Here is a 21,399-nt window from a genome sequence, read left to right on the forward strand (position 1 = left end):
ATGGAAGGAGACTGGAAAGCAAAAGATGGATAGCGATCCCTTTGTAGTGGACGTTAGACTTAATGGAACTGACTTTGTCACTGGACTTGTTGACTCAGGTTGCCTTTGCTATTCCGCCATCAATGAACAACTCTTTCGATCTCTGAGACTGCCATCAATCAAGATAGCCCCGCGTCAGCTGGAGGAAGCAGCTGGGAAGAACGCAGAACCAAGTACTGTCCTAGATACAGTTACTTACGCCTCGATAGACATAGACGGCCACCAGCAGAAACGCGTCTTCTTCTACGTTGTACCTGGCCTGACTTACGACGTGATTCTGGGAAAGCCCTGGTTAGAGGATGCCGACGTCACAATTTCGGCCAAACAAGGCTGCCTGGATATCGGCGCATCAAACATCCGCGCATGGAACCACAAGAAAGCGTCATACAAGCCACCACCAATGAAGGCTACTCAGGTGATGGCTTCCGCATTCATGGCGGAGGTGAGAAGAAGCCGTAGGAAGAACAAAGGAGACGGTATTGCGCTCGACACTGGACTGTTCGCTGTTTCCATCGCCGACATTGAGAAAGCTTTGAAACCGCGCAAACGATCCGATCCGAAGACGAAGCTCCCACCCCAGTACCACCAATGGCTGAAGGCTTTCGACCATTTCCTAGCTGAGAAACTTCCCCCGCATCGTAAAGGCGTTGATCTCCACATTGAGATTGAAAAGGATCAAGACGGAAACGAGAAGACCATTCCATGGGGTCCGCTCTACGGCATGAGCCGAGAAGAGTTACTAGTGCTTAGGAAAACTCTCACCGAGCTGTTAGACAAGGATTTTATCCGCGCTAGTAACTCTCCCGCAGCCGCACCCGTCCTAATGGTTAAAAAGCCAGGAGGGGGCATCCGATTTTGCGTTGACTACCGAGGCTTGAACAACATCACCAGGAAGGACCGTTACCCTCTGCCTCTATTCACAGAAACACTGAGAAATGTGGCCAAAGCTAAATGGTTCACAAAACTTGACGTTATCGCAGCCTTCCACAAGATCCGTGTGGCCAAAGGAGAGGAATGGAAGACAGCTTTCCGAACAAGATACGGCCTATTCGAATGGCGGGTTGCTCCCTTCGGACTAACAGGAGCACCAGCCGCATTTCAACGCTACGTAAATAGTGTTCTGCAGGATTACCTTGACGACTTTGTTTCAGCCTACGTTGACGACATCTTGATCTACTCGTCAGGATCGCTTCAGGATCACAGAGAGAAGGTTGGAAAGGTTCTTCAACGCCTCATAGACGCTGGACTGCAGATTGATATCGACAAGTGCGAGTTCGAGACTAAACGAGTTAAATACCTCGGGTACATTGTGGAAGCAGAAGTGGGTATTCGAGTTGACCCTGAAAAGATTATCGCAATCCGCGAATGGGCTACACCAACGTCAGTTAAGGCTATCCGAGCATTTATTGGTTTTGCCAACTTCTACCGAGTTTTTATACCGAACTTCTCGGACATTGCTGAACCGCTCATCAACCTAACTAAGAAAGAGATGGTTTTTCATTGGGACGAGGCTTGCAATCAAGCATTTGAAACGATTAAGGAACTTCTCATTACAGCACCAATACTCGGCCATTTTGATCCAGAGAAGGACACCTTAGTAGAAGCCGACTCCTCAGGACATGCAACTGGCGGCCTATTGCTGCAGAAGGACAAGAACAACAACTGGCAACCCGTTGCTTACTACTCAAAGAAGCACTCACCAACAGAGGCCAATTATCCAATTCATGACAAGGAGCTTCTAGCTATTGTTCGTTGCTTAGAAGCATGGGCTCCTGAACTACGTATGGTTAGGAAGTTTACAGTTCTGACGGACCACAAGAACCTCCAATACTTCTACCGCGAACGACAGCTGTCTGAAAGACAAGTACGTTGGTCAGAGTTTCTCTCACGATTCGACTTCTCCCTGGAATGGAAACCTGGAAAGACTATGGGAAAACCCGACGCCCTATCACGACGAGAACAAGACCTACCCGCCAACTATGACGATGAACGAATACGGTCTCGATTTATCCGTCTCTTCCAGAGCAAGCACTTGCGGAGTGTTCAAATCCAGTCTCTATCGTCTGAGGAGATTGACTTCACAAAAGAGATACGCATGTTTGAGGACCAGGAGATGCAGAATCTGTGGCACCGAAGCCGCCAAGAAGATAAGCTTTATCAGGAGCTTACTACACTAGTAGCAAATAAGGAGAGGAACCTCCCTACTAAGCTTCAGAAGGAGAAGTTAGTGAGTATAGCAGAATGCACCCTAGACGAGAGAGGCTTGTTACGATTTCGAGACCGGACATGGATCCCTCACTGCGAACCACTCCGCACGCGAATCATTCAAAATATTCACGACTCGCATATTACTGGCCACCCCGGACGAGATCTTACCTACTCAATCTTATCAAGGCAGTTCTTCTGGTCAGGTGCAGCAAGCGACGTGCGACGCTTTGTCCGTAACTGCGAGATTTGCGGAAGGAATACGATATGGAGAGAAACAAAGAAGGGCCTCCTTAAACCATTACCGATCCCAGAACGTATATGGGGAGAACTTTCAATCGATTTCATTACCGACTTGCCGCCATCTGGACGGGATAACGCAACGAACTGTATGGTGGTCACTGATCGGCTGACAAAGGGAATTGAACTAGAAGGTATGCACGATATCTCGGCACAAGCCGTAGCACAACGACTTTTCGAACGGCATTATCCTATTCACGGTATTCCAACGGCAATTACGAGCGATAGAGGACCACAATTCGTTAGCGATCTTTGGAAGCATTTCTGTAAGCTCCTTAGCGTTGAGCAACGCCTGTCGACTGCCTACCATCCGCAAACCGATGGTGCAACAGAACGAATGAATCAAGAGATTGAAAAGATGATTCGAATCTGGGCCACGTACACGCAAGAAAACTGGCTGGCACTTTTACCTGTCGTTATGGGAGCAATCAACAACCGCGAGGCCTCATCCACTGGCCTAAGCCCCTTCTATTTCATGCACGGATATCACAATGAACCTATTCAGCTAGTAGAGGATCGAACTATTCAGGACCGACCAAAGAAAGATGGCGAAGCACTAGCAGAAGGCTTCCTCAAAAGACTCCAAGATGCAACAGAGTGGGCCCAAGCCGCGATCGCGATGACACAAGAGAAACAGCAGCATCAGGCTAATAAGACAAGAACAGCAGCGCCCCAATACAAGGAGGGAGACTGGGTGTTTCTAAACCTTAGAAACGTGAAGACAACACGACCTTCCAAGAAGCTAGACTGGTTGCATGGAAAGTATAAAGTCTTGAAGCAGGTCAACTCCCACTCTTATAAGCTTGACGTTCCGGGAAAAATCCATCCTGTCTTTCACGTAGACCTGCTTCGCTACGCGCCTGACGACTCTTTCCCATCGCAGAAAGTTGGAGACACTCAGCCAGGGCCTATACTTATAGATGGAGACGAGTTATGGCTGGTTGAGCGTATTCTGGGCGAACGGACAATAGGGCAAGGAGGGAAAGGAATCAAGGAGGCATATGTGAAGTGGGTGGACTATACTGAACCGACATGGGAACCAGTGAGCAACGTACTAAAGACTGACGCTTGGAAGAAATGGAAAAAACTACACGCTAAAGGGAAAGGAGGGGGGTAATGTAACGGGCTGAGCCCTAAGTCACATGACTAGGCTGCGAGCCTAGTCGCTTCCCCGGCAACGAGAGGGCCGTGCGCCAACCCAAACAAAGCGGGCTCGCCGCTCGCGTCTTACCTTCTTTCTTCATCTTGACTGTAAATAGCATCTGGACTAGGTAGCTGGAATACAGTCCCTACAGACCGTTCACACTGGGAAGAAAAGCTGATTGTTTATATGCTCGCAAGTCGGATCTAGGCTCGCGGGAACCTTGGCCACGTGGCAGCTGTTACTTATACCATGAAAAATACCGATTCACACACTTCTGTTTCACTGTGTAATCCTAAAGGTGAAGTGCACTCGCATATCAAGGAAGCCTGCCTACCTAGGTAACGAAGCTCTGCACCGAGTCTTTCCATTATCGAAGTCGAAGTCGTACATGGCTCTCTTACAAAAGCATACTCTAAGAGCTTGTTTCTTTGTAAGTATGTCTCATCGCTCGTATAGTGATGATGTGCAGTAGTCCTTTCGAACTCGTGATTGTTCGTAGCGGCTTAACTCAATTTGTTACTATACAAAGCCCGTAGCATTGCATTTTCACTATAACCTTGTGTAAAGTAAAGCCTTGTGACAAGTATCAACGATTTCTTGCTGAAAGTCTTGGGTTCTGGGTTGAAGGTTTTGGTTGTAGTTCCCGCTTCCTAATCCGGTTACTCCACAATGTTGGGCTAGTTTTCACAGTGACGTAATGGTCCCACATATACTACCCAGGACACCCACACCGACGTTGAGATTTCCGGCGCATCCAGCCTCAACGGTGAAGTCATTGAAGCAAGTATCAGACGACCTCCGGTCTGGCCTACTACAAATCTTTATGATTAGCTCAAATAGAGTAGGAGACCATCTGCCATGGTGTTTTCACAGACATATCACCACCATCCAAAGCGGTATGTGCGCGGCTGACGCTTATGAATCAGCTCTGCGACTGAGGGCAAAATTTATGATTCAGGATAGTGGACAAAGGAAAAAGAAAGTAAATGATATGCAGGGAAAATCTGTGAGAAAGGGGGCCAAGATCTACCTAGGTAGCATTGCACTATGCCGTAATCAAGATTGAGTACGCAAACAACATTATCTCCTTGGGTGCGGCTGAACTGCTAGATACCAGAGTAGCCATAAGGCGGCTAGCTCAATCGAAATCTCGATGGCGCGACGGATGGCCCGGCTACATCTGGATAAGTGGATTTTCGGTACTCGGCTGTTCTGTTGACTTTGTATAGGAGCTGCCCGTCTAGGACGTTAATGCGACGGGGTATCCCTGTTGAAACCAGGTTTTCATCGTTCATGCATGCCATGTGGTTATTGTCAAGCGAGGTGGCTGACCAAGGCGACTAACGAGCATTTAAGCATTGACGAACGACTCTCGATCAGTCGTTCATCGTCGTTGGATGCCGTTCAACTCCTATCCTCACCGCCATGATTATCGTCAATCCAACAAATGTCCTGCTTCTCTCAGTTGCCAGCATACTATATGTTGTCTATCGCCGATTCATGGCTAGACATGCCCTGCCCCTCCCACCAGGGCCCAAGGGTATTCCGATACTTGGAAACGTCAACGATATGCCCAAGCCAGGAATGCTAGAGTGTCATCATTGGCTGCAACATAAGGATCTATATGGCCCGATAAGTTCGGTAAAGGTGCTGGGCCAGACATTTGTCATCATCAACGACCCTACTATCGCTTTTGAGCTCCTGCGCGACCGATCGGCAATCCACTCTTCACGTCCAAGCCAAATATTCAGTGGTCAGATGTATGTATATGTACTATGCACAGACTTGGAACATCAAGCAAAGTGTAAGGCTCAACACTGGCTAAATGAACTATCAGGGTTGGCTGGCAATATGCTACTGCTATCATCCCATACACAGAAGCATGGAAGATTCACAGGAAGAATATCACAAAGATAGCAAGCACAAATGCGTCAATAGCCATTTTCGATCGCGCCCAAGAAGCGGAGTCAGCCCATTTCTTGTTGAACCTCTTAGACACACCGGACAAGTTGTTTGATCACATCAGGCACGAGGCTGGGAGTGTGATTCTCAAGATCACGTATGGCTACAACACTGCACCTCACGGGCATGATCCCTTCGTGGACCTTGCTGCGGACACTATGGCCCAGTTTGCTACCGCAACTGTACCAGGCCGTTGGATGGTTGACGTCTTGCCATTTTGTAAGTGAATCCTATCAAGGATTACATACCGTCTCTAACCTGAACGAGTGAGATATTTGCCAGAGTGGCTGCCAGGAACAGGTTTTAAGCGTACGACTAGAGCGATGGCGGCACAGCTAAATAAGTGCACGAATCAACCGTATGCATTTGTGAAAAGGCAGATGGGTGAAAAGAGGCACACGCCTTCTTTCTTATCACAATGCATCGATGATATCGGTGCAGATCCAGAAATGGAATTTGTTCATAAGTGGGCTGCTTTAGCACTCTATCTTGGTGGCGCTGACACGGTAAGCTCGAATTATGGGTCACGATGTTCGATATATTGCTCATCATAATCACAGACCGTCTCTTCGATCATGACCTTCTTCCTGGCCATGACGGTGTTTCCAGAAGTACAAAAGAAAGCTCAAGAAGAGCTCGATCGCGTCATTAGCGGAGAACGTCTACCTGTAAGCAAAGATCGTGAAAGCCTTCCATACATCGATGCTGTCATGAAAGAGACCCATCGCTGGCACCTTGTTGTACCCATGGGTATCCCGCATTCCAGTACCGAAGAGGACACTTGCCGCGGCTACAGAATTCCGAAAGGCGCTATACTCCTGCCTAACAACTGGCACTTTACACACGATCCTGCAGTTTATTCCGAGCCTATGAAGTTCAAGCCGGAGCGTTACTTTGATACCCCAACACACAAGGCTGAGCCTGACCCGCGAAATCACATCTTTGGCTACGGTCGACGCATCTGTCCAGGTCGCTATGTGGCTGATAACGCTTTGTTTGTTACCATTGCTCAGACCCTCGCCGTTTTCAATATTAAAAAATTTGTGGACGGTAACGGGCATGTTGTGGAGCCGGAATTAAGGTTCGAGGCTGGCACTGTGAGTCACCCGGTGCCGTACCGATGCTCCATCAAGCCCCGCTCTGCAGCGCATGAGGAGCTTATCCGAGCGGCGCAGCAAACATATCCGTTAGAAGAAAGTCATGCAAAGGAATTAGAGGATATTGAGTGGTAGATCAGGGTTTTATGTAGGAAGATCGATTGATATGCGTTGTGTAGTCTTATTGTACACTCAAGTATTATGATACGATTTACCTAAAGGTTCTCACAAACGCTATAATGAATCACAGCTACAACTATATTTCTAAGATCGCACTCCTCCACACTCTTTGTATGTGCACTGCGTCTAGTGAACAATGACATGCGAGGTGAATCTATCGTGGGGACAGTATTGAGAACTTCACGTTTACATTTTGGGGCTACAAAAACAAATGCCCACATAATGTGGAGCTTGAATTCTCTGAATATCTTTGTATTCATAAAAATCCGTATATCTGATGATATCTACAGCTGCCACATCAGCGAGCTGAACTTTAGAAACACAAACTGTTCTACCTAGATAGGTATAAAGAGCGCATTCCGAGCCTGCTGCGTCTAAGCTCCCATCTATAGCTTTAATTCTTTATCCTCAAGAAAGCTGACCTCGACGTTGCCAAACACATATCGTGTAATCTCTATCAAGAGATACCGTAGTATATGCGACGGGTAAAGACGCATCACTATGCACATCCTCTATCACGGGACCAAACAGTAGTTGCAAGGTAAGAACGTAGTTGTAGTGTAAAGGTCTATGTACAAGAGCGCGGGGAGGATATGTACCGTAGGGTAGCAGGCGCTAGGCCAAGATAGGGATGGGGGCACGTGACCTACAGAGCGCCGAGTTGGTGCCGTGACATCCTCCTCAATGCTCTGAATTCTCCGACTTCCTTGACTGGTGGAGGTGGGTTTTCCATAGCCTTTCGATGATCTAACCAACCCATGAATGTCTCTTCGCAGCACAAGTTTGTAATGAGTGCGCATTTCGTCGCCCGAGAAGGGATTTTATCTCCCCAGTGGTTGCATCATGTTGCACACCAACCGTGGCTAGGCTCCGGAACAGCGGCGAAGCTTCATGGCGAATCTGACTGCAAACTCTTAGCAGGTTCAATGGGTAGGTGTTGTCACACCGATTCTTGTAACTCTTTCCATTATCACCACCGTGAGCTGTGGTCTTAATGATCGCAATCGAGCCTGAGAGATAGTACTCGTAAATTGTGCTACGCAGCTCCCCAGGAAGGCAAAGAAAAGGTAAGGTGAGTTGATTGACTCGTGCACTTTCTTTGTCAGTAGAGTTTCTATAAGGGAACGGTGGGTAAACATACATCTCTTGCACATCTTGCGGTACAGATGAGGGTTTCGACATGTTGGTGTTGGTGATCGTGTATGACACCTGCATTGTTGAGTGGTTTGGAGATTACGGTGAGTTCGTTGTGGTCGTATAGAAATGAGAAGGCAGTGACCTTGACTTTCCTTAGCATGTTGCTGCTAGCTCGACGCTAGTCCTAGCGTCAGAGTGAATGCTATCACACATCTTTTACACACATCGACCCACTTCTACCCCTAGCAACCTGATTCTCTTTAACATAGGTAAATCTTACTAGCATGTATGAACAGTTCTATATCTTTTATATCCATTCCTTCTTTCATGGTTATGCTATCTTATTCCCCAAGTACCTAGTGGTGTGATATGTCCTCGATGCTGGCAAACAACGACCTTCGATAAGTGTGATCGATCTTAATTGCAAATCATTACTTAGACATACAGTCACACACAGGAATTGATTGCCTTCGCGATCTAGACTATTAGTTGAGACTCATTTTCGTGTGAAGAGTTCGGAACAGTTCCGCTCTGTATGCAAATGCGCTATGCCACTTCCGTCCACCGCATTTGAGTAAGCCACAGCATGATAGCTCCTACTAAGTCCAATCCAGGCCCAGTCGTATCGGCAACCCCCTTTCTCATGACTGAGGTATCCGCACGTCTCATAAACCCGTGATGGTTTTCCGATTCTTTCATAACCCCACATGCTTGTGTGGGGCATCGGCATCCCCCAAAGTCACCCCGCATCCATACGTGGGATGCCGCACCAGGTCGTCTTATACCTAAAAGACTGCAATTAGGCACTCAAACTGAGTAAAGTTCAACTCTACGAAAAGAAGAAAATAAAATTGCAACTATGGATCCAGCTCAATTTGGCATCAGCACCCTCCCCATGCAACGCGTCCCGTACGGCCCCATTCTACCCGAAGCGCTCAAGAACTCGAATTCAGGGAAGGTAGCTGTCATTACCGGCGCGGGTCGAGGTATCGGCGCCGCCATTGCAGAAGCGCTCGCAAAGTCTGGAGCCAGGATTGCTATCTTGGACCTCAACGTCGACAAGCTGGATCAAACCAAGAAGACATGCCTGGCCCTTGGCGGAAAGGTGGAAGCTTTTGGATGCGATGTTACAAATCAAGCTCGAGTTGAGGAAGTCCTTGAGCAAGTGCAAAAGCAGCTGGGGCCAATCGATGTATTGGTGAATAATGCGGGAATATTCGACCAAAGGCCGTTTCTTATGAGCACTTTCAACAGTTTTTGGAAGCAGATTGAGGTGAACTTCAAAGCAGTGAGTAATTGCTACTACAGAAAGGATCCGTGATTGATCTTATTTCCAGCCTTTGATGCTTATACATGCTGTCCTCCCGAAGATGCGCGATCGAGGCAATGGCTGCATCATCAACATCGCCTCTAGGTCCGGTACTGTGGATGTGCCCATGACTCTAGGCTATGTGTCTTCAAAGGCAGCATTAATTCGCGCCACGCATACTCTGCAAAAGGAGATGGAGCTTGACGGTCTGGATCCGGCGATACACATGTATGCGCTACATCCGGGAGGTGTGCGATCGAACATGGGCGGAGGTAAGGGAGTCGGGCTAATTTGCTACGCCTGAACACATGCTAATCCCCTAAAGTCGGTGCTGCAGCAGATGTAAAGCAGAAATACGGGGACATCACAGATGAGAAGTATTACGAGCACTTGTTCAAGGATGAGCCGCCCCTTTGTGGACAAACCTGCGCATGGCTAGCGAGCGGGCAAGGGAAGGAACTTAGGGGTCTGTTTTTGGGTAAGCTCTCCAGCTGTTGTCAGCCAATTCTACATTGCTAACATGATACAGACTGTCGGCAGGATATGTCAAAGCTCCTCAGTATCGGACGAGAGACATTGCTTAAGGAGAACAGAAACACCTTGACAGTTAACTTTATTGACGGATACTGCAATGAGCCATAGTTACCGAAAGTTCAAGACAGAGATCGGTTCATACATACAACTCAGGCCATGAAATGAGCGTTGCATTCGAAATGTTCAATAGTAGCATCTGTATCCCCTACTTCTACTCTAATGGGGTTCAAGAGTGTGAAAACACCCGTTTCAGGCGACAAATTCCACTCAGACTGTTTCTTTCATCTCGGCATGTTCTGTGCTAGGTTTCTTACTAATCTTCCTAGACTTAGTTTCCTCATGTGCAGCAATCCGTGCATCGGCTTCGATGAACTCCACAGGACGATGTAGCTGAACGGCTAGCTTATTGTGATGGATAAGTAGACCGGGCTTGGTTTCGAAAAATCGATCAATGTCTTCCAATGTACGATTCGCTGTCTCCGGGTAGAGAAAGTACGTGATGGGGATGAAGCTGAAGCAGATGACTGCCCATATGATCCAGAACTTGTATCCGAGGTTTTGAATGCCTGGCAAAGTGGCCTGTACGACACCATAATTGCAAATCCAGTTTGTTGCTATGCCAAGTTAGTGATGGTGCTGCAATACGATTGATGAAAGCCAGTACCCATCGCAAGCGAAGCGCCTTTTGTTCGCATCTCAAGAGCGTTGATCCTACGAGTATCAGCGGCCATAGAACGTGGTCGGAGATGATGACTTACTCAGTCGGGTACAGCCACGGTACTCCCAGCACGCCCATGCCGAAACTGGCGAAAAACACGAAGAAGAACGACACGGCGACAATGCCGAGCTTTTTGGAGTCTCCGCCCTTCTCCGTTTCGCCCTGTGAAGTAGCAATAACAATCCAGCAAATTGAGCATGCCGCAGCGGAAACCATCATGACCTTTCGGCGGCCATATCGCTCAACGACGAAGTATGCCAAACAGGCGAAGATGAGATAGTCGACCGAGCCCGCGGCAGCCAGGATGCGTGAAAGGAGCTCGCTAATTCCGAGTGAGTTTATGAAGATGTACGACATGTAGTAGGATGTCACATTGATCCCCGAGATCTGGTTCATTGCCTGCATCCATGCACCCAAGAGCATGCGTCGCAATACGCCGCTCGGTCCTTTTCCGGTAAGCAGCTGCATCCGAGTGTATGTGTTCATGTGTTCGCGGTCCAGAATGTCCTTGATGATGTTGTACTGCGTGACGACCGAAGCTGACTCAGGTGTTGCTCCGTGGCCTTCGAGCGCCGAGAGAACCTCTAGTGCTTCTTCATGCTTGCCCTTTCGTATGAGAAGACGAGGCGAATCTGGGAGAAAAGGGCAGGTGGCATAGATGCACAGGGTAAAAAAGAGTTGAAAAGCTAGGGGGAAACGCCATGCGATGTCGCGCGGTGCAAAAGATAAACCAAGCGTGAGCCAGTTCGATATACTGAAACCAGTGATGCAGTTGGCTAAAGATTGATCAGCCGAGTTGTAAGGGGAGTCCCAGGGTGATTTTACATACCCATCTGAATAATGACAAGCTTGCCTCGACTGCTCATTTTGCTAGTCTCGGCTTGCCAGACACCAGCTGTTGCCGTGTTCATACCAGTCCCAAGTCCAGCCACAACGCGTCCAGCCATCATGGTCGCGACGGTCGAGCTACACGACTGAATAATAGCGCCAATGCCAATTACTGTAGAGCCGAAAAGAATTTGTCTTGGTCGTCCGAGGATATCACCCGTCCATATGGTGCTCATAGCCCCGATAAAGCATCCGATGTTGTATATGGATGTCATGATGCCCTGCATGTTGGCGGACGGATACCCGAAGGTATGCAGAAAGTTCTCCGATATGATAACATTTCCGAAAACGCCTTGATCGTAACCGTAGAAGCTACCAAATGTCAACAGTGTAAAACGTTTCGCCCATTGGTTGATCTCAACTTACATGAGCACTGTACTCGCTGCGATCGATATCCAGACTGTCAACGGCTCCCCGGAGCCCCCAAGGTATTTGCGCGGCATGGCCTGAGATAGTAGATAGTCCAGGCCACCGTACCACTAGCTTTTCGTGGACACAGACTTTGACGCGTTTTGAGAGGAGGCTAGGAAGAACCCCTCCGAATGAAGTTGAAGTCAGTAAGTGCTCCAGTCTGCCGGGTTTGTACCAGGCATCGTTATATGTAACCAAGCCGCAGCAACAATCACAACTTTATATTCTAATTCAAAACTTCAACCTCGGGATATTCTCCGCTTATCTTCATCACAAAAAGCAAAGATTGTCTATCCTGAAGCTTCTAGTTCTCAAAAGTCACTCCACTCTTCTCCAATTTCGAGTCACATACCCCATACCCCAGATATCGCAGACCCACTCAGTGCACATGTGAGCCACTTGACTGGTGATCACGGCGTTTTAGCCGATAGAAGGGATAAGAAACCACTAGGGCAAGAGGCACAATGACGGCGGCGACGATGTTGAGGTTCAAGCACGGAAATAATGCATCGCGAAATACTGATTTGGGGAAGGCGGGCAGAGTGTCGGCTAAGGAAGACGGAAGGTGTGGCGAATGCGGGGTAATGAGGCAAGTAGGCCGAGTGTGGGGAACCAGGTACAAAGCTCCCGCCCGGCGCCCGCTTGCACAACATCAGCCCTTGTGCTTACTTCAGCACACTGTCGCAGGTTAAACGATTGATAAGTTGCATTGGTGAGAGTGCTGTTTCCTTAGCGCGTTCACTGGCTACGTTGCTGTCTTACACGATGAGCTATTATTACTTGTTTGACTATAGTGGGGCGTTTTATGGTTTTCTCGTACAACTATCTTGATTTCTGTTGAGAAAGAATGACTCTCTCAGTCATGGCATGTAAGTGTGTCAATTGCTAACTATACAAAGCTCGGCTAATATAGAGCGGTGTGGGTCATGTGACTTAGCGTCCTCGTGACAGGTGACCGGAATATTCTCAACACTCCCCCATAAGCCGATCAGCTGTACCCACTACTTTGTATAGGTCTTGCAGTCGAAGCTTCTTCTCCCTTTATATGCTTCCACTGAACGCCTTGCATGCACTTTCCAACACTCCCCCAGAAGTGCCTTGTCAACAAGAATGAAACCTCCCTGTCACCCTATAGTGGCCGTTACGTTGCGAGTCCCTCAAGTAAAGTGAGGTATCGGCCGAGTGAAGAGTTGAGGAAAGAAGGTCGAGAAAGAAGGTCGAGAGAGAAGGTCGAGAAAGAAGGTCGAGAAAGAAGGTCGAGAAAGAAGGTCGAGAAAGAAGGTCGAGAGAATTTTCGCGTTTGAAAATCAAGGTAGAATCGATATCACCAACATACCGACTCTCCCTCGACTCCTACGTGAGAGTCAGCGCTCCCTCAGCTTGGTACTCCCAGTACTCTAGCTGTGTACGCTCTCCTCTGTCCCAGCGCTCCCCCAGCTTGGTACTCCCAGTACTCTAGCTGTGTACGCTCTCCTCTATCCTAGCGCTCCCCTAGCTTAGTACTCCCAGTACTCTAGCTATGTACGCTCTCCTCTCTTGTTGTCCCCGCTCCGTTCCTCCGCTCCTGCCTCCTTGTCTGTGTCCTATTCAGGGCTCCAGACCCTAACACCCTTATTCTCCCCCATCGTTATATAAGCCTTTGCTTCTTTGCGTTTATTTAACGAAATCCTTTGGAAAGAAGATAAAAATCGATCGAGAAATCGGGTGGGGTAGGTGGGTAGCGTTCGAGAGAGTAAAAAAACTTCGAGCACCGTCAAACGGTAGGTTTTCGAGTTTAAGGAATTGAAAGTAGCTGTCGAACTGTAGCTACTAGTTTAAAAAGAAGGTCTCGAAAGGTTACTATCGATAGGCAGGCAATTCGAGTTGTTTTCGGAAGAATCGATGGTTACCGTCGGTAGGTAGGTATTCGAATCGTTGTCAAAAGGTTGGTTGAAAAGGGATAGAGCAACCATTGCTCTCTTCGACTCGCGCGTCGGAATTGGGTATAACTCGCCCAAGGTATCTTCGAGACGCTCCCAGCTTCTCCGGACGATAGTCCATTTTTCTTCGGACTTAATACCCTTCGCGGTAGCCAGGGCGACGGCCCAGTGTCTTCAGGACTTAATACCCTTCGCGGCAGCCAGGGCGACGACCCAGTGTCTTAGAATATAGAAGGCGACGACCTCCTGGGTTGTTCTGGCGTAGACACGCATATACCAGCTTGCTGCCCATATCGAAGAAACGACACTCCGGACACTCACAATGCACACGCAAGCGCGTAAGCCGGGCTCATAACCTGTTGAGAAAGAATGACTCTCTCAGTCATGGCATGTAAGTGTGTCAATTGCTAACTATACAAAGCTCGGCTAATATAGAGCGGTGTGGGTCATGTGACTTAGCGTCCTCGTGACAGGTGACCGGAATATTCTCAACAATTTCAATATATTTCGCGGAAGAAAGATGTTGCGCCACTGGCTTCCTTGTTGAAAACAGCGTATTTAGAGCGCAAGGACTACTGCATAGAGAAGTCATGCCGGAAGACACCTGCCCACATGCGCTGGAACCTACTCCTGCCACCGGTAAAAGCAAATTAGTCTTCGTGATCTTGCATGTACTCCAAATGCTGTAATATAAAGAGAAGGAATGGTTGTGCAACGAGAGGTCTGCTTGAGTACCTACGCCAACTTCCAACTATTCTGACATCATGATTTGGACTAACTCAGCCCTCGTCGCCATTGCCGGGGCATCGGTATCCCAGGTGGCAGCTCAATCCTTCCAACAGACACCAGTGATGGGATGGAACTCCTACAACCAGATGTCATGCAGCCCAAACACCCAGAAGATCACCACGGCTATCAACTCTCTCTCTAGTCGCGGTTTCGTCAACGTGGGCTACAAGTTTTTCCAGATTGACTGTGGATGGGCTTCGAGAGATGGCCAGCGAAACTCCTCCAACGGCGCATTGAAAGTTGATCTGAATGCTTTTCCAGGTGGTCTGAAGCCACTCAGTGACCTTGCGCGATCCAAGGGAATGAAGTGGACCATGTACTCGGATGCCGGTGTGAGGATGTGCGACCCGCAGTCGCCTTCGCCCGTCCTTGGCTCACTTGGACATGAAGCTGCAGATGCAGATTTCTTCAAGACGCTGAACACTGAATACGTCAAATGTAAGACCTGAAAACGAGATTAACTTCTTATACCCCAGCTTATAATCTCTTAGATGACAACTGTTACGCTGATGGCCCGGCAGCCAGCCAGAATGCGCCTAAAAACGCCAGGACCGATTTCGTCACCCGGATGGGTACCATGTGGAAAGAACTCCAGCGAGTGGGCATCCCCGGGCTTTTGATCTGCCAGTGGGGTGTTCCCTTTACTACCTCTTCCGGGTTGCAAGGTCCTGTTCAGTGGACAAAGGGCATCTCTACCTCCTTCCGCCTCTCCGACGACATTACTTCGGGTTGGGCGTCCATGTTCCGAATCTATAACCAAGCTATTCACATCGCAAAGTCTGGATTGACCGGTCCAGGACACATTGCCGATGCTGACCTGCTCATGGTCGGAAACAACGGCATGACATTCGACGAGCAAGCTACGCATTTTGCCGCATGGGCTATGTTGAAATCGGCACTCATGATCTCTACCGATGTACCGAATCTGTCTAATGAGCTTGTTGCTGTTTTGCAGAATAAGGACCTCATTGCTATCAACCAAGATTCGGCGGTCAAGCCGGTTACACTCCGCCAGCGCTGGAGCGGCGATCGTGACCTGTGGGCTGGAGACCTTGCGAACGGCGACATGGCTGTGCTAGCTGTCGATCTCAGCAACTCCGCCCGTACGCTCAGTGTGCAGCTATCGGACCTCGGCATCACGTCTGCGACTATGAAGGATTTGTGGGCAGGAACAATTACCACAGGTTCTTCTTTCTCAAAGCAGGTCAAAGCGCACGGCTCTGTTGTCCTTCGACTTTCCAACATCGTGCGCTCAACAGCTGTCAAACCTACCTACACATATATTTCCGCATCGACCGGGTCCCTATCCTCTGGCGCAAACATTCAGTCTTGCTCCGGCTGCACCTCCAACAACCGAGTCGGCAACATCGGTGGCTCATCGAACGGCCGTCTGACACTCTCCAATATCCGCACTTCCAAGGCCACACAATCCATCCTCATCGACTACATTAACGGGCAGGTCGATTATATGGGAGGCAGCAATGAGCGCGTTGCATCTATCAGCGTGAACGGAGGAGCAGCCAAGACGGTGAGCTTCCCGTTAACGGGATATAATTGGGACAAGGACGTCACTAAGGGCTATGCTGTCGAGCTGTCAGGATTTAGCACCACGGGGACGAACACTATTACAATCTCTGGTGCTGGAAGCGCTAACGGGCCCGATTTCGATCGTATTGGAGTGGTCGCGTAGATCGCGTGACGAACACGACATCCCTTAGTAAGGCTGTTTTTCAAACAACGAGACAGCGTAAAGGTAGACGTGACTATAAACACCTCTTGCGACATACAGATCATTTATCCCTCTTTCTCCACATGCTTATTACGATTTCTCCAAATTGCTGAAATGTCTATGAAGTGCTACTGGCTCATTGTGACGTTGGCGAAAGTATTTGGATGAATCCTCGTCGCTGAAGGATGGCAATCAAATTTCCTGGGGGTGGTACTAACCTAGCAAAGACATCCTCCGTCCTCGCATTCACCGTGGCGTTTTCAACCACATTCTCTAGGCCGCATTCGTCAGATAGAGCTGCTTGGATTTTTTTTGTACTGCCAAGATGCTTTTCTGGACGAAGAAACGCTGTCTAGACTCAAAGCGAGGGTTCGTAGCCGACGCAACCCTCGTAACGAATTTGCCGGGATTATGACGGGTAAATTGTGAGGGGACAGGCGAGATGACTCCATGCCGTGAGTACCAGGAGCAACTACTTACTGTGTTTCAGATCATGCGGATCCCAGCCCGAACCGAACCATGCGGCAATGGATACGAGTGTCTTACTTACTCATCTTGTGCAGCGGCTCGGCCAAATCCATGGCCCGTGGGCCGTCTCTATGTACGGCACAACTGTTTTTCTTCTAGTCGGTATTCACCTCACATCATGCCGACTACCTAGCGATCCTGTTCTCAGTCCGCGGAACCCGACATCATCTTCTTGCGCTCTTACCTGCAGATATTGTATTACGGGCTATAGATCGAGTTGCAATTAACTATGAGGCAAACACTACCACCACATGTTGTATCTAGTAACGCAAAATGTCTGTGTATCTTGGCAAGACTTTCAACACCGCGCTTGACGATACAGCCGCCCCTGGGATACAATATACTGTGAGGATGCAGAGTATGCAAACCAGTGCTTCCCTTAGGATCTAGCCAACGCACGGCCGTCAACATCGGAGCATATACGGGAACTAACAGCTTCATCACTTCAGACTTCAGCATGTGGCACCACTCACATATCAAGAATGTAAATGATAAATTACGTACTACTGTGGTACATTCCTTCTCGCCTGTCTGTGCCTCCACCGGTTGTTCTCCAGGATTCTGGCCTTGCCTATGGGTTTACAAGCTGGATCCGAACTGCTTCGGGCCGGGGTACGTATGTTGGATAACATCCCACAGTGGCTCACCGCCTTCGGTAAGATCTTTCCATGCAGGGCAAGCGAGGCTCAGGAGGGGCGTCTCAAGGATGTCGGTGACCAGTTTGATCGGAAGCTCAAGACTCTTCATAAGTGGAGAGAGTGAATTGGGCATGAACGACTTGAGCAACTCGAAAAGAAAGCAAAGGAGGTTGTTCTTCTCGAGGAGGGTTGCTGTGTTCAATATGCCGCCAGTGATGTTGTGGAGGTCCAGACCAGTGAATGAATTAACAGTACCGGTATTGCCGCCGATGCTTTACAATAAGTCAGCACTGATGGCTAAGATCTGAAATGAAGGAAACGCCCGACATACCTGGCAAGGACCGGATTCCTCAACCACCATGAAACTAGGTCCAAGTTAAGCGGAACCAGACCATACTCTAGTGGTGTGCGATACCAGTTGCTGGGGAAGGTTTCATGACCCTCACGGTATTCGAAGCTTCCATCTTCCTTCTCGTAGACAGCGAAAAACTTCCGGAAGATCTCTTGAGTGAGGATGCCGGTGGGATGTTCCGGGGGGTGGTTTGCTAGCAGGCGGCCGAGGAAGAGAATTCCGGAGTTACGGCTAATCATGCCAGTGATGGGCCCGTACCAAAATTGCGGGTTGGTATTGACGCTGTCGTTCCAACGGCGAGCGGCCTGGTCGCTGATTGCATCCATGGAGAGAACACCATTCTCATCAGCGCGATCGTGGAAATCACGGAAGAGCGTCATGTTCATTGTCCAGGCATTGCCCGTGAGGTACAAGTCATTGCGCGTAAGGGACGCGTCCGCCTCGAGCCAATTATGGGAACCATCCAGACCCCGAGGAGGACCTGAAGTTTTATGAGCATGATGTTAAACGCGCAGCTGAAGGGAAAGCATCATACCGACAAGACCAAGGACGTTTCCAAGGAGGTTTTGTGCTTCCGGCCCAGGTTTACCTCCAATGGAGAAACTGGGGTCCAGGGATAGCGGGTTGCCTGTCCAGACAGTACCCATGATACCGAGTATGAGAGAGAGCTCTATGCCCATACCCATCACTTAAGGACATACTCATTAGAAGTGAACAATTTCTACCATGTAACATAACACACGAACCTTGATTGACAGCTGTAACAACTTCTGCGAAGCTGGTGATGCCATCGCGAGAAATAAATCCGTGGTTTGCCAAAACGTTCAGCCCAGGACAAGGACCGCGCTTATCAGTATCACGGGGAGGCTGGAAGGCATGCTTTCCGGTGATATCAAGGGGCTTCTTCGCGTCGAAGAGGGAATCCCTAGCGTTCCTGAGCTCGTCCACTTTTTGGAGAACTGCAGTCAGTCTGTCGGGTGTAAGCCCCTCAAGATTTCTTGGATTGAAAGCAGGAAAAGCATTGACAAAAGTATTTCCAGTAAGGAGCGTGAGAAATGCGAAGGTGAACTTCATAATGAGCGTATTGGGTTAAGGGGACTTTGTAAGTCGGAGAATAAAAAGTGAGATGCTGACACTTGTGGGTAACGAAAGACGCGAATGAGTTGGTAGTCGTTCGTCAGCGCCGCAGCGGATACTACCCCCGAGGTAGCAGGCAAAATTAAGCCTTTTGGGGCCATGCCGGCGGTGTGACGCGAATCAACTGCCATGCACATAGCTAGGGGTTCCGTACCGTCGGAGTATTTACGGCAATCGAAAAAGATTCTCGTAGTACTCTCGCTTGGGGTGGGTACAACAGTGAACGAACGTCAATCATCATTTCGGAGGCCCAAAAGAACTTGGGGATCGTGCTGAGCATGTGGAGAGCAACACTAGACTCGGGCCGTTCAACCGATGTACCTTGGTACCCAAAGGGGGTTGAGCTGGAGCAGATCTTTCAACATCGGGATAACGTCGATTGGAGCAAGCATCCCGATGTCGCTCACAAGTTTGTGGAGAAGGTTTGATTGATAGAGGACTGGCAATGGAAAAAATGGGCAGGATCGCCTGGAGCAGGGAGTTCAAAGGTCCGAATCAAAGGTCCGAATGGTCGGCTCGATTGAGCTAGCCAATTAAATCCGTATTACCAAGATGAAGCGGAGCTCTTCTTCAGCCTTGGCAGCCATCCGCGTCACGATGAAGGTGGTAGAACTGAGGGGGATTCGTATTTCGCATGCAGTGTCGGCTTAGCTTGCTCCATCCGCGCGGTCCAGCCTCGTTCCTGGGCCTGATGCCCATTGGCCTATGTACATACTGTCCATCTGCAGAATGCATGACACTACTGCATCTGCGCAGTGAGACTGTTCCCGCGTCTGAAGCTCGCTTCGGCTTCTAGACATGTCATTCGCTTAATTCTGCATGCAGGTACATTGCCTTAGTACCTATCTCTGTGCTGAACCGAAGGGCCGTTTTGAAGATCTTACGTGGATTCGTAAAACCTCAGTCCATCTAAGCCCCTCTCGTAGGGCCTTCAAATATCAGGAGATCGAGGAAAATAAGCAGTCAAAAAATTCCTATCTTCGGTGGGACGTGCAGAGGTGGTAAGTGACACCAGAGCTATCCCTACCTAGGTAGCAAGGACAATCCTTGCCGAGACTGACAGTCCCGCCCCCTGACCGGGTCAGCGTTCCCTACTTCCCTACCCCACAGCCAGGGCCTGAATTGTCAACAATGACTTGGCGTGGAAGCTTACTGCCGCTTGTTTCGCTGCACGGCTGCCGTCTCCCACAAGCGAGTTTTGCGCCAAGCAAGAATCAAGGAGAAGACTTTGTCGATGCCCTAAAGTCAGGCGAATGAGTATGTGGGGGTTGAAAAGAAGAATATCATATATACATGTTGAAGAAGTCGTTTCCAAAAAAACCTCTCTTGAAAACCTAAGAAAAATTTCCGAAAGACCTGGGGAGGGAACATTGACCACACGCTGTATCGCTTCAAAGACGTAAATAAAGCCGCTCGTGGCACATGCTCGGTTCGGTCGGTTCATTCCAAACACCGAGCAATTCGAGATAACATCAAACGTGTTCCTTTCCTGTCGTAGGCTTCTCCGTCCAATCGGGCGGTGGTGCTTCTCTACTCTTCATCCTCGAGGCATCGCGCATGCTGATTTCCACAGTGTGAGTCTGCGTGATCCATCCAGCGGACTCTCGTGAATTGTGATCTGCCTTCGTCAACCTGGTTCGATCGCTGTTGTCCATGTCAACGAGCGGGATGAAATTGTCCTCGTCTTTCTTCTTGGGCTTGCACGAAATCCGCGTTACCACCTTCTCAACCGGTAACTGGGAATCGGTGGTGCTGAGGTTGGTAGACTTCTTGGTTGACAGGTTCATGCTCGAGGCGAGGTTCGCCCTCATCTTTGGCCATAATTTGACGATTAGCAGTCGGTGGGCAGGCATGCATCCGCAAATGATTGAGACATTGATTTCGATCAAACTCCAGATACCGGCGTCGACGTAGTTCCAGGTGATGTTCTCCGTGGAGGCGAAATGGATGAGGGAGTATAAACGGATGGCCGAGACGAAGACGACAAAGATACCGACTGAAAACATGGACATGACCATCAGCTTCTTCTTCAAACTCATGTTCAGCGCTGCGAGATGTTTCATGGGAAGTATCATGACGACAACATCAAGCGCAATGTTGACAGCGGCAGCAATCCAACCCTGGAGATGAATATTATTGCATCTGCCTTCGTGGAGTCCATCCCACTGTGTCCAGGCGTGGCGGATAGGCCAACATTGCATGGTAGTTGCAAAGAAGAATGCGATCGTATAGGCTGCCGATACACCCATAACGCTGTACGTGAGGATCTTAAAACTCTTGGCTGGGAAGACGCGGAGGTAGAAGAAGAGGATGGAGATCTTGGAGATTCCGAGGGCGACTACGTAGAAGATCTCTCCCATGAAGTAGAACTTCAAGACGTTGG

At 49.1% G+C, this 21,399-nt stretch overlaps 7 protein-coding genes across 7 annotated transcripts; 4 read left to right on the forward strand and 3 right to left on the reverse strand.

Moving 5' to 3' along the window:
• Nucleotides 1–25: 25 nt before the first annotated feature.
• Nucleotides 26–3,661, forward strand: PtrM4_094570 (uncharacterized protein; the record flags this gene model as incomplete). The annotated part of the gene is made up of 1 exon (XM_066107093.1): nt 26–3,661. One exon carries the CDS (start codon nt 26–28, stop codon nt 3,659–3,661), a length of 3,636 nt encoding a protein of 1,211 aa, XP_065962761.1.
• A 2,564-nt stretch (nt 3,662–6,225) lies between these two features.
• On the forward strand, nt 6,226–6,882 carry PtrM4_094580 (uncharacterized protein; the record flags this gene model as incomplete). Its single annotated transcript, XM_001934149.2, has 1 exon — nt 6,226–6,882. The coding sequence occupies one exon, from the start codon at nt 6,226–6,228 to the stop codon at nt 6,880–6,882; it is 657 nt and encodes a 218-aa protein (XP_001934184.2).
• Nucleotides 6,883–8,923: 2,041 nt separating this feature from the next.
• Nucleotides 8,924–10,015, forward strand: PtrM4_094590 (FabG, Dehydrogenase with different specificities (related to short-chain alcohol dehydrogenase); the record flags this gene model as incomplete). Its single annotated transcript, XM_066107094.1, has 4 exons — nt 8,924–9,352; nt 9,402–9,645; nt 9,699–9,851; nt 9,903–10,015. The coding sequence occupies 4 exons, from the start codon at nt 8,924–8,926 to the stop codon at nt 10,013–10,015; spliced, it is 939 nt and encodes a 312-aa protein (XP_065962762.1).
• Nucleotides 10,016–10,174: 159 nt separating this feature from the next.
• PtrM4_094600 (ProP, Permease major facilitator superfamily) lies at nt 10,175–11,956 on the reverse strand (the record flags this gene model as incomplete). Its single annotated transcript, XM_001934147.2, has 5 exons — nt 10,175–10,521; nt 10,572–10,618; nt 10,666–11,401; nt 11,455–11,825; nt 11,880–11,956. The coding sequence occupies 5 exons, from the start codon at nt 11,954–11,956 to the stop codon at nt 10,175–10,177; spliced, it is 1,578 nt and encodes a 525-aa protein (XP_001934182.2).
• Nucleotides 11,957–14,607: 2,651 nt separating this feature from the next.
• On the forward strand, nt 14,608–16,322 carry PtrM4_094610 (Melibiase domain containing protein; the record flags this gene model as incomplete). The annotated part of the gene is made up of 2 exons (XM_066107095.1): nt 14,608–15,070; nt 15,124–16,322. The coding sequence occupies 2 exons, from the start codon at nt 14,608–14,610 to the stop codon at nt 16,320–16,322; spliced, it is 1,662 nt and encodes a 553-aa protein (XP_065962763.1).
• A 1,146-nt stretch (nt 16,323–17,468) lies between these two features.
• Nucleotides 17,469–18,953, reverse strand: PtrM4_094620 (oxidase; the record flags this gene model as incomplete). Its single annotated transcript, XM_001934145.2, has 4 exons — nt 17,469–17,799; nt 17,859–18,360; nt 18,415–18,567; nt 18,626–18,953. 4 exons carry the CDS (start codon nt 18,951–18,953, stop codon nt 17,469–17,471), a joined length of 1,314 nt encoding a protein of 437 aa, XP_001934180.1.
• Nucleotides 18,954–20,488: 1,535 nt separating this feature from the next.
• PtrM4_094630 (uncharacterized protein) lies at nt 20,489–21,376 on the reverse strand (the record flags this gene model as incomplete). The annotated part of the gene is made up of 1 exon (XM_001934144.2): nt 20,489–21,376. One exon carries the CDS (start codon nt 21,374–21,376, stop codon nt 20,489–20,491), a length of 888 nt encoding a protein of 295 aa, XP_001934179.2.
• Nucleotides 21,377–21,399: the final 23 nt, after the last annotated feature.

The sequence above is a fragment of the Pyrenophora tritici-repentis genome, chromosome 4 (genome assembly GCF_003171515.1).
Source record: "Pyrenophora tritici-repentis strain M4 chromosome 4, whole genome shotgun sequence".
Lineage (NCBI taxonomy): Eukaryota > Fungi > Ascomycota > Dothideomycetes > Pleosporales > Pleosporaceae > Pyrenophora > Pyrenophora tritici-repentis.